This window comes from Coregonus lavaretus, assembly GCF_964263955.1.
Source record: "Coregonus lavaretus genome assembly, contig: SUPER_35_unloc_5, whole genome shotgun sequence".
NCBI lineage: Eukaryota > Metazoa > Chordata > Actinopteri > Salmoniformes > Salmonidae > Coregonus > Coregonus lavaretus.
In genome coordinates, this window is record NW_028167177.1 from 121,049 (window position 1) to 136,480 (window position 15,432).

Here is a 15,432-nt window from a genome sequence, read left to right on the forward strand (position 1 = left end):
TGCTCAGGCGCGCACGCTCCTTCAACATGATCAGGACAGAGAAACCAGACACATGCTCATTGCTCACATGGAGCACTCCAAACGATAGACAAATCTCGTAAATGATGGTTATGAAATAAAACTATTGTAGCAGGTTGGGAACTCTGCAAACAACATTTTGTTTTCACTCCGAGAATGAGAACGGTAAATGACTGTAATTAATACATGCATTAACAGAAAGGAATGTAACCAAATGAAGGACATTAACGGTACATTTCCAACTGGTGACATATGTAATAGGGAATTGATAGAAAAGTTAGAATTGACAGCTGAGCCATTCTGGAGGGACTCGCCTATATCTTTGCCACACACCCCTCCCCTTCTTCTTGTCTCAACATTTTAAATTATACTCAAGACATTATCTTCACACATATTTGAGATGCTTTTCACTGACCGCCGCAACTCAATAATCAGCTAGGCCTATTGCCACACCCTCTGCCCAAATTGTTGGCTTCCCAAATAAGCATATGAGCCTGTGATTTGAAACAATCCACAGCTATTTATTTTAAGAAGCTAATGATCCTCGATTCCTCTGTGGCCAAGTCATGCTTTTTGGTTTAGTATTTTGAATGATTTTATTTATTTCTGTATAGACAGGAGTAATTATATAATTTTGTCATTTATTTCCATATACTTCCCTATTGGACCCACCACTATTTCTCTCCTGTTCTATTGGTTTTCATATAAACTTTATTTCGTTGTCCAGAAGCTAAAGGCAGAATCCAAGTCATATTAGCAACCCCATCCTAGTTGTTGAATATTTCGATTCCCCCTCTTTCTAAGTTTAACTGAGATTTTAAGATGTCACATATGGAACCGCTATCAGGTGCTGCTGTTTAGAATAGCGTTTTCCCAGGTGCTCTGTTATAAATTGTATTTTGGCAAATGATAGAAATTTGTTTTATTTGCTGCTTCATTACATGAGTTGCATATTCTGTTAAAATGCATTACCATAATCTAAATGTGATTTCTGTCATTCTGAGTACTGTGGGTGGATGCTCTAATGGACCCAATTCATATGGGTCTGGTAAATTTCTCAAATGGCTGGTCACGATGTCTGTCCGGCGCCACATTTTCCTAAGAGAACCCCTGGAATGTGCCCACTCTGGTATTGGCACACGCAGATACAGTGCGGTAGTGGTGCGCGGGTCAGCTGTTTGTTCACCCGCACCCGCCCACAAATGCTAATAACCCACCCACAACCGCTCGACTATATGTGATAAAGTGAAAATCTGAGGCCCTCACCTGGCTAATATAGTAAATGCATGTAGTCTACCAGTGATGTGTATTCATGGATGCAAGGCTTCCTAAAAAAAAATGGACCAAGAAAAAAAACAAGTAATGTAACTTTCGTCTCTGTGTTTCGTAATTTTCTTTAAATTCGCAAGAGCCTGAATATATCTCACTGGAGAAAGCATCTGAGTGAGTGAAACAGCACCCCTCTGTCTTTGTATGTGTAGGTTATCTATCTGAAGAGTATGACATTGTTGCTGCCTGTAGAATTGAATGCAAGGGAAGCCAGCGAGCATTTGGCCTCCCTTGATAAAAAAAAAGTATATCAAATAATAGCCAATCATCGTTGAGCTAAACTGAGTGAGCTGAACTGTGAATTGTCCTGGTGCACCAAAAAACAAGTGTCAAGGGAAGCCAGTTTGGATTTGGCTTCACTCCAATCGCATCAAGAGCATACCTCATTGACAGAAACTCGTTGTGCAACTCGTTGTGTTGACCTCCGGTGGTTGCCCTTTCCTAAATTAGCCATGGATGGAATTAGGGATTTGGACTTGTGGTTTTACTTAAAATATTCTGCCACTGTGTCTTCTTATTGTCTCGACCTTAGGCCTATATAACACAGTCGCAAGGCATATGAAGTAACAGGTTCTAGAGCAAACAACGCAATTATCACAACACACAGGTTGTAATATGGAAATCTGTGAAATTGATCCTGATAAATACATCATGGACAAGAAACATATAGTTTTTATTAAAATCAATTCTAGTAGTAGCAAGCTTTCAAAGTTGACCTCCGGTCCTCCTCATGTTCACGCTCTCCTTCTCAAACAGAACAGAACATAGGCTAGTCCGCGTGCAAGAGTTTTTCGACTAGGCCTAATCAAAAATTATTTTTCAAAGAAGCCTTTGACTTTCCTTCTGAACCGCCACTGTAGGCCTACACAGCATTGCATTGGCAGCACTCAAAAACGTTGTTGATCAGCAACGGCAGAGCAGGCCGGGGCTCAGGGTTGGAATATCCATTGCAGTGTGTAATGCAGCCTAGTTTTATTTACACCATCCCAGCAGCTATCCTAGAAATATAACTTGGCTCTGTGCTTCTCTGAGCTCGCACTTCTCAGAGCATGCACCTATAGGCTATGGACCATTAGATTGAGGCAACACAAAATAGCCTATAGGCGCACTTGATATTGGGCGCCCAGCGGGGAATCAGAGATGCGGGGCGGCATCAGGCACACATCGATATGTATAGCCTAATAAGCAACTAATTCTAAAACACTGAGAAAACAAATTACAAATTACATGACCCTCCTCTGGACTAGATTTAAAAAATACTAAACCCTCCCCTTGACTGAAATTGAAAAAGCATAACCCTCCCCCATTTACCTCCAGGTATCCATTATCTAAATTTCGACCCATCCCTTACAGGCACCATAATTGCTCCCCATGGGCATAAAATATTAAGACAAAGTAGACTATGGAGGGTTTTACACACATCCAAACTTTTCACAGGAGCTGGAAAAAGATCTAAAAAGAAGAGAAAGGGGGAATGTCCACTCCCCGTTATACTGCTCCCAAATATATATATAGCTATAGCCTACCATTGCCGTTGAAATGGGCAGTAGTGACTGCCACGTGAAAGGTCAACCAACAGGAAAATATAGCCTACAAGCGGATTCAGCACCATGGACAGGTTTCGGAATTCCCGCGATTTGACAGTTAGGTCCAACAGAGGAAAGTGGAAGATGGATTTTATTACAAAATTATAAACAAAAAAACAGTAAGCAGTCTTTTTAAATAACTTGATGTTCCTTAACTGGCTTCCTACAGTCACTGACACCTTTCATGCAATGGGCATCTCACATAATAAGAACAAACTTTTCACAGAAGCTGGATGAAAATAATGTCCAACATAAAGAAAAAAGTGCAATGTCTTGACTGTTTTGCTGCTCGAGATATTTTAATAAAACATTGGTGATGTACAGGTAACTGCCAAAATAAAGGAAAACACCAACATAACGTGTCTTAATAGGGCGTTGGGCCACCACGAGTCGCCAGAACAGCTTCAATGCACCTTGGCATAGGTTCTACAAGTATACGGAACTCTATTGGAGGGATGCGACACCATTCTTCCACGAGACATTCTATAATTTGGTGCTTTGTTGATGGTGGTAGAAAATGCTGTGTGTTCAATTGGGTTGAGATTTGGTAACTGACACACACATACACATCCTTTAAACCCCCTATGTTCCTTTGAGACCCCTCTTTCAAAGTCACTGAGATCTGTTATTCTAGCCATGGTAGCCAAAATAATAGGCTACTGGGCATTTTATACATGACCCTAAGCATGATTTACATTTTTTTACATTTTAGTCGACGCTCTTATCCAGAGCGACTTACAGTTAGTGAGTGCATTCCTTTTCATACTGGCCCCCCGTGGGAAACGAACCCACAACCCTGGCGTTGCAAGCGCCATGCTTTAACAACTGAGCTACAGGGGACTACCAGAACTACACCTGTGTGGAAGCACCTGCTTTTAATATACTTTGTATCCCCCATTTACTCAAGTGTTCCCCTTATTTCGGCAATTACCTGTACATAAGGCTACTGTGTGCGCCTCCGCTGGCAAAATCAATGCCATAACCAATTGTGTTACTGCTAAGACCAGCTTTTGGTTTGTCTTCATGTAAATACCCAGTGGAAATCAAACTTTTTAAAGTTCATATTCTGTTAACTCATACCTAAATAATGTTGTTGACAAATTCTATACTCGTATTTGTGGCCCAAGCATAAATTTCCTCAGAGAATGATGTCATCCTCCTGAGGAGGATTTACTGGCCAATCAGCAGTCTATTCGCATTTATATTTTTTATGACCGGTATACACCCACACCATTCTGTCGTTGGGGTACGCATGTTGCCCACACCATTCCAACACAGAAAAGCTGCTTTTTAACATGCTTAATAAATACAAATTGGAAGGAAATGACATATATATTACACACATAAAAGTATTGCTACAGAGTGCGAGATCACACAGTCGTCCAGAACAGCTGGTGCTCTCATGCATGGTTCAGTGTTGCTTGTCTGGTAGGCTCAGTCACTGGGCATTTCGCAGCTGACTTTCACAGCTCTCCATATCTCAGGACAGACAACTCCACAAAGAAACATGCATCATTATATTACAATTAGACAGCCCTGCCTATTATGTTGCTATTATCTCTCTGTCTTCATAGTTTTCCTCTAGGGACTAGAACTGTATAATATTTTCATAATGCCTTCCCACAAAATTACCTGCCCTATAATATAGCTAATAGCCTACTCACTCCCTTTTCTGACAGCTTGAGCAGCAAATCCTTTCACCCTCTTCCATTGTCGTAATCTACAAATGCTTTTGGAGCAAGTTTTTAATTTACAATGACAAATAGGCCTACCTCAAGATAACAAGCTAATATGAAGTTAGCTAGCTGATGATATTTCACTAACAGTATGTAAAGTTGGCTAGCTAGCAGCACGACATTAGCCTACTAAACACAGTGCAGTGGCCTGTTGTAGCCAGCTTCCAGGAAGCTAGCTAATAATACATAGTTTTTTTACATTTTCAAAATGTATTTAATTACTTTAATAGGTTAACGCCTATGCCCACGAAGCAGCCAATCTTTTAGAGCGAAACGTTGTCAAGCGGAGGTGCCGGTTCTGGTCAAAACGCTATGTTAGCGTCAGCAAAAAACAGAGCCCTGAATGTGTAGCTGACGTAATAAAACAGTACGGTTTTTCAAAGAACAGCGCGCTGCGCACGTACCATTTTCATTTAACCACACCCTTTGAGCTATGACGCCTACCAATAAGATCCTTTCTCTTCAGGTGTAAACGGAAATGAACAGTGACCAAGAACAATTTCCACGTTAGCGTTTTTATTTTTGTTATTTAGACGTTTATTAACACCAAGGAACTCAAAATATTACTAATTTAACTGCACGGCATCACATACTTACCCCAGGTAGTGTTTAATTGTCGTTGGAGACAATACTTGGTTAATAGATGTTATCGAGGTAACGCTAGCTAGGAGCTATCGTTAGCTAAAGATGGCTAACTGTATGGTTTTTCACACTCAAATAGCCTCCATCATGGAGGTGCTAGCGAATGCAGCCGTGGCAGAGATCTGTAAACTCGTAGACGACGACTATGCAGTGATCCGTTTGGAAATGTCTAAAAGCCAGAAAGAAAACAGGGCATTGCGGAGGAAACTACTGGAACTGAAGATGGCACGGGAGCGCGCAGAGCGCGTCCTCGCCAGTCGTCCCAGTAGTGTCAAGATCCTCGATCGATACAGAGGAATGGCAAGAGGTACATTTTGCAGGCGAGGCGCGTGTGACTTTAGATGCGTTAACCAGAATTGGGTCTTGGTCAGTTTTTGGATAGTATGCAATAATTCCCCTAATTACATAGATAGCTTGCACAAAGACACAATATAATATTCAAACCAGATTCTTAATTTACTGCATTTTATATTATTTACTAATTGAAAACAATATGATGCATGGAACATAATCAATTGATCTATAAATAGTATGTCAAGAAGTTATGAGAAGTGTTACCTTACATCCTTGCCAATTCTAGACAGTGTCCACAGTGTACACTATAGCGTTGATCATTGACAGTAGCTAACCTAACCACCTCTTTTCCCTCAATCACTCTCAGGTGAAGGACATCTCACTGGAGGCTACAGGAGCTTTGTGAAGCCAGCGGGACACAATACATGGAGAGATGACCAACCAATCACTGTTGATGAGGGGACTGGAACCTCAACCCAGCACGTTATCGTGATAGAGGTTAGTGTCATAGTGTTGCAATAACAATTAGTTACTTTGTAAATCAAATGTGTCCTGTTTTTTTCTTCTTTCATAAACGCTCCCCTCAGCTATTCACTTGCTTACATGTACATCCTCATTTGTCTGCCATTGGGGTCGTTCCATTTGATTTCAATCACTTTCTGACTGCGCCCCTTTTGATTTGAATGAAACATTCCAAACTTTCCATACACATTCAGGAGATAGAGGTGCTCAAATTTGACCCATTTTGCATACCCCACCGTACAATGAGACAGCCATATCTTCACTACTGGAAAAAAAATACTGTTGAGTATAATATCATTTTAAAGCATACAAGCAGGGTGGTCTTTTTTTTAATACAACAATTATGTGAATTTTTCAACCTTCAAAAAACCTAGCATGCTTACCTTATCTAGCTAGCTAATGTTAATTGTTGTTGCTCTGTTTTTTTTAACTACACCATATTCAAATGATTAGCCAGCTGGTTCTGGAGCTGGATTTGTCATAAGCATTGATTTAGGGAAAACTTCACCACAGATGGAAACCACTGGACTATCTTTGACTTCAACATCTATTCTTATCTTCAAAGTTTTGGCATCTTACATAAATTGCGGCCACATATCCGCTATAGAAATAGTTAGAAAAATATGAATCTCCAGTAATATGGATAACTATAGAACGATAGCTGATGTGTATTTTTCTACATTTATCTACATGAGCCAAACAGCCTTGTGTCTATATTAAATATAAATATATCTGAGCATTTTATAAATGGTATAATTGCGTGATATGATAGCATTATGCATACCCGTCGCTCCACGATTAATGGTTTTGACCACAAAAGTTTTGCTTCACTTCACACTCCACTGCTTTGATTGGTGTAACGTTAGCTAGAAACCACAAGTGTCTATCCAGATAATGAAAAGGCACCCGTGAAAGTAAATTCAAGGAACTTATAGTTACATGCAGGGCCTAAAATTAACACCCGCCACCTGACAAATGCAGGTAGATTTTGGCATTGGCGGGTAAGATGTCTATTTCACCAGCCACGTTGGCGGATGGTCAGGGCTCCACAGTGCGAGCATTTCACTCGCATTTGTGGATAAAAAGAGTCAAGTATGATCACATTTATGCAACCTTTGATTGGCAAGCTGCTGGCAGGCTTCATCTGCGGTACAGCAAAGCCAAATCAGCTCGTGCTTATGGTTCTCACAGGGGAAGTGAAGGTATAGGCTACAATGACTTTGCTCATTGACAAACTAGCTTGTGAACAAAATAATGTAAATAGCCAAGAAACACATGGACAAAGTCTCACTTCATTAGACTTTCGTTTCAAGTAAATTAGACCAACTTTTATGCCAGTGTGCAGTGCTTCTAAAAATGTATATTTCCCTCAGCTCTTAACGTGCGCACAGCGTGAGGTGGAAAAGGCTATATAGGATTCGTAGTTCTTTGACTTTGTGTGATTGATTAATTTACCAGCTATGAAACAAAATGCCGGAAATACTTTGAAAACAGCTACTGCAGGATTTTTTAAACTATAAATGTGATCATACTTGACTCTTTTTATCCACAAATGCGAGTGAAATGCTCGCACTGTGGAGCCCTGACCACCCACCAACGTGGCTGGTGAAATAGACAACTTACCCGGCAATGCCAAAATCTACCTGCATTTGTCAGGTGGCGGGTGTTAATTTTAGGCCCTGCATGTAACTATAAGTTCCTTGAATTTACTTTCACGGGTGCCTTTTCATTATCTGGATAGACACTTGTGGTTTCTAGCTAACGTTACACCAATCAAAGCAGTGGAGTGTGAAGTGAAGCAAAACTTTTGTGGTCAAAACCATTAATCGTGGGGCGTCGGGTATGCATCATGCTATCATATCACGCAATTATACCATTTATAAAATGTTCAGATATATTTATATTTAATATAGACACAAGGCTGTCTGGCTCATCTCAGTCGCAAAGAGGAAGAACGTTGCAGCTGTTTCTGATTAATAAACAATGCCATGCTGGTGGGTGGGAACATTCAAATGAAACCCGGCCCTGAAATGTAACGTAATTTGTATGTCAGATCATAGGAAAACACACCGTATTCACACAGATTTGCACAAAGTGGGCAGTTCGGATTTGTCACTTCATGCCCAAATATGTCATACTTTGACTAAAACAATGACTTATTGACTTAACTCGGTGTGCAACATCATGGGTAAGCTTTGGCCATCATCTTTCAGCTCTAAAAAGTGGATTTCTACTGGCGTGGGCGTTTAATCTTCCAATTACTACCACAAAGATGGCCGCCGGTCCATTCACCGTCAATTGTAAACTTAAATAAGAATGTATATTCTGTTATCTATATTTCTATGAATTCAATAGGTTTCCAATGGAAGATTCACAGTATAATATAAAACAGCTGATATTCCCATTCAAGTCAACATTCTCTGATGTATGGACCACCAACCATCTTTTTGGTACCAATTGAAAGTTGACATTTTATTCCCACTTTAGTACATTTATCAGTCAAAACATGACACCCACCCTGTATTCAAAAACTTTTTTTTCAAGAAATCTAAAAATAGACAACCCTGTTTGTAAGCTTTTAAATGATATCAAACTCAACCATTTATCTTTTGCAGTGGTATTGTGGGGTATGCAAAATGGGTCAACATTGGGCACCTCTATCTCCTGAATGTTTTGGCACTCAGGTCCAAAAAGTCACTTTCTGACCACTTCTACCATGGAAAGTGTCGTTCAAATCAAAAGGAGTGGGTTCAAAAAGTAATTGAAATCAAATGGAACGACCCATAGGGGAGCTTGTGAGACGTCCCTATGTCATTGTTGTCTTTTGACCAATCACATCACATCTTTTCACATCAGATCTTTTTCAGAGCTGATCTGATTGGTCAAAAGACCAATTAGTGAAAAAAGATCAGAATTGGGCTGCTGTCTAAACGCAGCCTTCTTGTGTCAGTCTGCAGATGCAGATGCTGCAGGTCCTGGGGTCAAGCAGGAGAGGTCTGAAGGAGAGGAGGACCCACAGCACAGCAGAGACATCCAGACTGGAGCAGCGGCTGGAGTGGCGCCCCCTGTAGCCATGGAGGACTCTACCACCACCCCAGCGCATGCCAGGATGCGACGCAGCATCACGGAGGTCAGTGGAACGCTGAACGCCGTCCTCAAGTCAGAGACCGACACAGAGACTTTAACTGTTACACAAAGGCTTTTGCACACAGGATCTGACCACAGGTTAGAACCAGAGAGACTGGGCTGTCCTTCTGCTCCCGACTCAGAGTATTTACTTTACGGTAACCCGACCCCGAGGACGGTTCATTCCCATCGGGACTCAGGTGACGCATTAGAGACTGGCAATGATCCGTCTTGTTCTTACACTATAGAGATGGACCCTGGCAACATTCCGTTGGGTTTAGAGAGACAGACTGATCTGTCTAGAGGGGACTGGAACCGGTACAGTAGTAGTGTATACTCTGAAGGGTGCCTAGATAAGAAAGGGGAGGTTATAGTGGTAGATAAAGTGACTGTGAAAGTGGAGGGCGATGTTCCTCCCACATGGAATGCCGATAGTCACCTAGGAGACAGACACTCACAGGGCATAGATTTCTTAGAAAACAGGGAATGCTTAGAGACAAATCCAAATGTAGCGACAAACTCACCTTTACACGCATTCAGCGGTCGCGACCCAGTGTCAACGTCGATGGGGCCTTCCGATTCAAACGGCCGTGTCCGTTTCGATCAGGTATTGAACTCAAACGACATGGCTAGAGCCCAGGCTCAGGGAGAGGGAGCCACATCAGGCAATAGTAAAGAGAAACGGTTCCTTTACAAGTTCTGTAACAAAGACTTCAGCTGCACCCAGAAGTTGGAGATCCACACAGGGGAGAAACCTTTCAGCTGTACCCAGTGTCACATGCGCTTCGCCCAAGCTGGCACCTTGAAGAGGCACCAGAGGGTCCACACGGGAGAGAAACCCTTCAAATGTACCCAGTGTCACATGCGCTTTGCCCAGGCCGGTGACCTGAAGAGGCACCAGAGGGTCCACACAGGGGAGAAACCCTACAGGTGCCCCCAATGTGAGAAGAGGTTCTCCCGCCAGGACCAGCTGAAGATGCACCTGAAGATCCACATGGAAGAAAGGCCGTTTGCATAGCTACCTAAGTGTACACCAGCAGAAAAACCATTCCACTCTATAACATAGAACAGGGTAGCAACCCTGGTCCTGGAGTGCTGCAGGCATTTTTTTATATAACTGACCTGGAAGACCAGGTGTGTTGAATTTAGGCAATCACTGAAATTATCAATTAGATTAGTTGGTCAGGTGTGGTGCCTAGTTGTAACAAAATCCTGCAGTACCTGTGGCACTCCAGGAACAGGGTTGCCTACCCCTGACCAAGAACGTAACCATTTCTACTTGATACTGTAGCTTCTGAGGTTTAGATCAAACCCTGCATTAAAGACAAAGATGAATTTTCATTGTTGTCAACAGAACAGATCCACAGATGCATTTGGAATAACAAGAGTAACAGATTTCAGTGTTGAATATTCCTTAGTAGAATATTGCACCCAGACATTGTGTGATTTATAAGGCATATAGAAGCCTAAAAAGTCTGTTACATATTGTGCTTGTACTGTGTGTAGGATGTATGATGTTTCATTACTTCCATTCAACTACTTACATTTTTCCCATGACACTTTTAATGAGAAAATTAATTTATATTTTTTGTTGAGATGTGTATGTGTGGTTTTCATATGGTGTATTTAACACTTGTTTATGTGTATCCCTTTAGACTCGTACCTGTATACGGGTTGAAAGTGGCAGATTTGGGCACTGAGAAGCACCTAAATTGTAACGCAGTGGCTGTACAGTAACATGCTATAAATGACATCAGTGCTCAGGCTCTGTATGGGTTTTGACTGACAGCTGTTCTGAACTTGAGCACAACACGCGTTAAGTTGCCCCCGTCCCTTCCGCTAATTGGGCAACTTTTGCAACTTTTTTGGTTGTCTGAGTGAGGGAAATGCTGTAAATTAAGAGGACTTTCTGTATTTTGAAAGATGAGATGTTAAGGATTATAATAAATACCGTTTTGACATCATACAAGCAAGTCCAAACACCCATGAGTCCAAATGTGCCCTTCACATTTCCATATCATAAAACTCATGTCATATACACTAGTGTACAAAACATTAGGAACACTCTTTCTCTGACAGACTGACCAGGTGAATCCAGGTGAAAGCTATGATCCCTTATTGATGTCACTTGTTAAATCCACTTCAATCAGTGTAGATGAAGGGGAGGAGACAGGTTAAATAATTATTTTTAAGCCTTGAGACATTGTTTGTGTATGTGTGTCATTCAGAAGGTGAATAGGCAAGACAAAATATTTAAATGTATGTTGAACGGTGTATGGTAGGTGCCAGGCGCACCAGTTTGAGTGTGTCAAGAACTGCCACGCTGCTGGGTTTTTCACACTCAACAGTTTCCCGTGTGTATCAAGAATGGTCCACCACCCAAAGGAGATCCAGCCAACTTGACACAACTGTGGGAAGCATTGGAGTCAACATGGGCTAACATCCCTGTGGAACGCTTTCGACACCTTGTAGAGTCCAAGCCCTGACGAATTGAGGCTGTTCTGAGGACAAAAGGGGGTGCAACTCAATAGTAGGAAGGTGTTCCTAATGTTTTGTGGACCCAGTGTACAGTGTCAACGTTTATAATCACTATGTTTGATGTGCAGTTACAAGATGACATGGCGTCATACCCTGTTCTGAACAGAATGAGCCTTTTTCTATTAGCCACGGAACACACACCTGAATGCACTCATGACTCCTTTCTATGCGCACCAAAATTACCATCTGTTTCTATGAATTGTCTTGTGAAAGCATTACACTGTAATATCGTATTTTCTAACTTAGCTCATCGTGTTGGCAATAGAGCAAGCTTAACAATGATGCCCACCTGACCCAGATTGCCATTTAAAATGGTCTGGTTTTGGATTGCGACGACAACAACGGTAATTGTGTGATGCAGGGTTGTGTTTCCAACAAAATGACTACAAGTGTGCTTACTGCAGTTCCTCAACGGCACAGCTAGGAGAGCAACTATAAGGTGCTTTTTTAAAAAGACTACTTTGAGTCATAAAAGTGCATTGAAATGACTTAAGAACTGTGCACACTTTGGAGAGGTGTATGGCCACTTGGAGACACCAGATAGTCCTCTCACTCAAACCCTTGTCATTTTTTTTGTCTTATGTTGCACCTACCCCACATTTTCCAGGAATGTTCTTGTCATGTTACTGAATGTATCCAGAGTATTTTCAGATTTCGTTATCAACAAATGCTGTGAAAAGTACAGTAAATGTAAAATGCACATAAAATCAACAGTGTAATGTTGGGATTCAGTCTTGTGTCAGGTGAACTGTTGTGTCCTCAACTGTGGACACAACAGTAACCGTAATCTCAAAACTGTTCCCTTTCAATTGCTACTATGCTTATGCAGCTCATATTTCTTCTGTAAGAAACATTTCAATTTGTCCCTATCCATATACTGTGCCTTCAGAAAGTATTCATATCCCTTGACTTATTCCACATTTTGATGTTACAGCCTGAATTCAACATGGATGAAATAGATATTTTTTCTCGCCCATCTACAGTGGGGGAAAAAAAGTATTTAGTCAGCCACCAATTGTGCAAGTTCTCCCACTTAAAAAGATGAGAGAGGCCTGTAATTTTCATCATAGGTACACGTCAACTATGACAGACAAAAAGAGAAAAAAATATCCAGAAAATCACATTGTAGGATTTTTAATGAATTTATTTGCAAAATAAGTATTTGGTCAAAACAAAAGTTTCTCAATACTTTGTTATATACCCTTTTTTGGCAATGACACAGGTCAAACGTTTTGTGTAAGTCTTCACAAGGTTTTCACACACTGTTGCTGGTATTTTGGCCCATTCCTCCATGCAGATCTCTTCTAGAGCAGTGATGTTTTGGGGCTGTCGCTGGGCAACACGGACTTTCAACTCCCTCCAAAGATTTTCTATGGGGTTGAGATCTGGAGACTGGCTAGGCCACTCCAGGACCTTGAAATGCTTCTTACGAAGCCACTCCTTCTTTGCCCGGGCGGTGTGTTTGGGATCATTGTCATGCTGAAAGACCCAGCCACGTTTCATCTTCAATGCCCTTGCTGATGGAAGGAGGTTTTCACTCAAAATCTCACAATATATGGCCCCATTCATTCTTTCCTTTACACGGATCAGTCGTTCTGGTCCCTTTGCAGAAAAACAGCCCCAAAGCATGATGTTTCCACCCCCATGCTTCACAGTAGGTATGGTGTTCTTTGGATGCAACTCAGCATTCTTTGTCCTCCAAACACGACGAGTTGAGTTTTTACCAAAAAGTTATATTTTGGTTTCATCTGACCATATGACATTCTCCCAATCCTCTTCTGGATCATCCAAATGCACTCTAGCAAACTTCAGACGGGCCTGGACATGTACTGGCTTAAGCAGGGGGACACGTCTGGCACTGCAGGATTTGAGTCCCTGGCGGCGTAGTGTGTTACTGATGGTAGGCTTTGTTACTTTGGTCCCAGCTCTCTGCAGGTCATTCACTAGGTCCCCCCGTGTGGTTCTGGGATTTTTGCTCACCGTTGTTGTGATCATTTTGACCCCACGGGGTGAGATCTTGCGTGGAGCCCCAGATCGAGGGAGATTATCAGTGGTCTTGTATGTCTTCCATTTCCTAATAATTGCTCCCACAGTTGATTTCTTCAAACCAAGCTGCTTACCTATTGCAGATTCAGTCTTCCCAGCCTGGTGCAGGTCTACAATTCTGTTTCTGGTGTCCTTTGACAGCTCTTTTGTCTTGGCCATAGTGGAGTTTGGAGTGTGACTGTTTGAGGTTGTGGACAGGTGTCTTTTATACTGATAACAAGTTCAAACAGGAGCCATTAATACAGGTAACGAGTGGACAGAGGAGCCTCTTAAAGAAGAAGTTACAGGTCTGTGAGAGCCAGAAATCTTGCTTGTTTGTAGGTGACCAAATACTTATTTTCCACCATAATTTGCAAATAAATTCATTAAAAATCCTACAATGTGATTTTCTGGAGAAAAAAAATTCCTCAATTTGTCTGTCATAGTTGACGTGTACCTATGATGAAAATTACAGGCCTCTCTCATCTTTTTAAGTGGGAGAACTTGCACAATTGGTGGCTGACTAAATACTTTATCCCCCACTGTATACACAATACCCCATAATGACAAAGTGAAAATATGTTTTTAGAAATGTTACATACAGTGGGGAGTACAAGTATTTGATACACTGCCGATTTTGCAGGTTTTCCTACTTACAAATCATGTAGAGGTCTGTAATTTTTATCATAGGTACACTTCAACTGTGAGAGACAGAATCTAAAACAAAAATCCAGAAAATCACATTGTATGATTTTTTAATAATTAATTTGCATTTTATTGCATGACAAAAGTATTTGATCACCTACCAACCAGTGAGAATTCCAGCTCTCACAGACCTGTTAGTTTTTCTTTAAGAAGCCCTCCTGTTCTCCACTCATTACCTGTATTAACTGCACCTGTTTGAACTCGTTACCTGTATAAAAGACACCTGTCCACACACAATCAAACAGACTCCAACCTCTCCACAATGGCCAAGACCAGAGAGCTGTGTAAGGACATCAGGGATACAATTGTAGACCTGCATAAGGCTGGGATGGGCTACAGGACAATAGGCAAGCAGCTTGGTGAGAAGGCAACAACTGTTGGCGCAATTATTAGTTCAAGATGACGGTCAAAAATCCAGAAAATCACATTGTATGATTTTTAAGTAATTCATTTGCATTTTATTGCATGACATAAGTATTTGATACATCAGAAAAGCAGAACTTAATATTTGGTACAGAAATCTTTGTTTGCAATTTCCTGTAGGTCTTGACCAGGTTTGCACACACTGCAGCAGGGATTTTGGCCCACTCCTCCATACAGACCTTCTCCAGATCCTTCAGGTTTCGGGGCTGTCGTTGGGCAATACGGACTTTCAGCTCCCTCCAAAGATTTTCTATTGAGTTCAGGTCTGGAGACTGGCTAGGCCACTCCAGGACCTTGAGATGCTTCTTACGGAGCCACTCCTTAGTTGCCCTGGCTGTGTGTTTCGGGTCGTTGCCATGCTGGAAGACCCAGCCACGACCCATCTTCAATGCTCTTACTGAGGGAAGGAGGTTGTTGGCCAAGATCTCGCGATACATGGCCCCATCCATCCTCCCCTCAATACGGTGCAGTCGTCCTGTCCCCTTTGC

General features: G+C 41.7%; 1 protein-coding gene across 3 annotated transcripts; it reads left to right on the forward strand.

The window, feature by feature from the left end:
• Window positions 1–5,110: 5,110 nt before the first annotated feature.
• On the forward strand, window positions 5,111–11,224 carry LOC311110369 (uncharacterized protein). Of its 3 annotated transcripts, XR_014610703.1 has the most exons (4): window positions 5,111–5,618; window positions 5,973–6,103; window positions 9,078–10,325; window positions 10,495–11,218. XR_014610703.1 is itself a non-coding variant. In XM_084188915.1 (3 exons), exons 1-3 carry the CDS (start codon window positions 5,357–5,359, stop codon window positions 10,269–10,271), a joined length of 1,587 nt encoding a protein of 528 aa, XP_084045041.1. In that variant the 5' UTR covers window positions 5,124–5,356; the 3' UTR covers window positions 10,272–11,224. The 3 variants fall into 3 exon arrangements, 2 of the variants coding, with proteins under 2 accessions (XP_084045041.1, XP_084045040.1); XM_084188915.1 differs by having other exon boundaries at window positions 5,124–5,618; window positions 9,078–11,224; XM_084188914.1 differs by having other exon boundaries at window positions 5,124–5,636; window positions 9,078–11,218.
• Window positions 11,225–15,432: the final 4,208 nt, after the last annotated feature.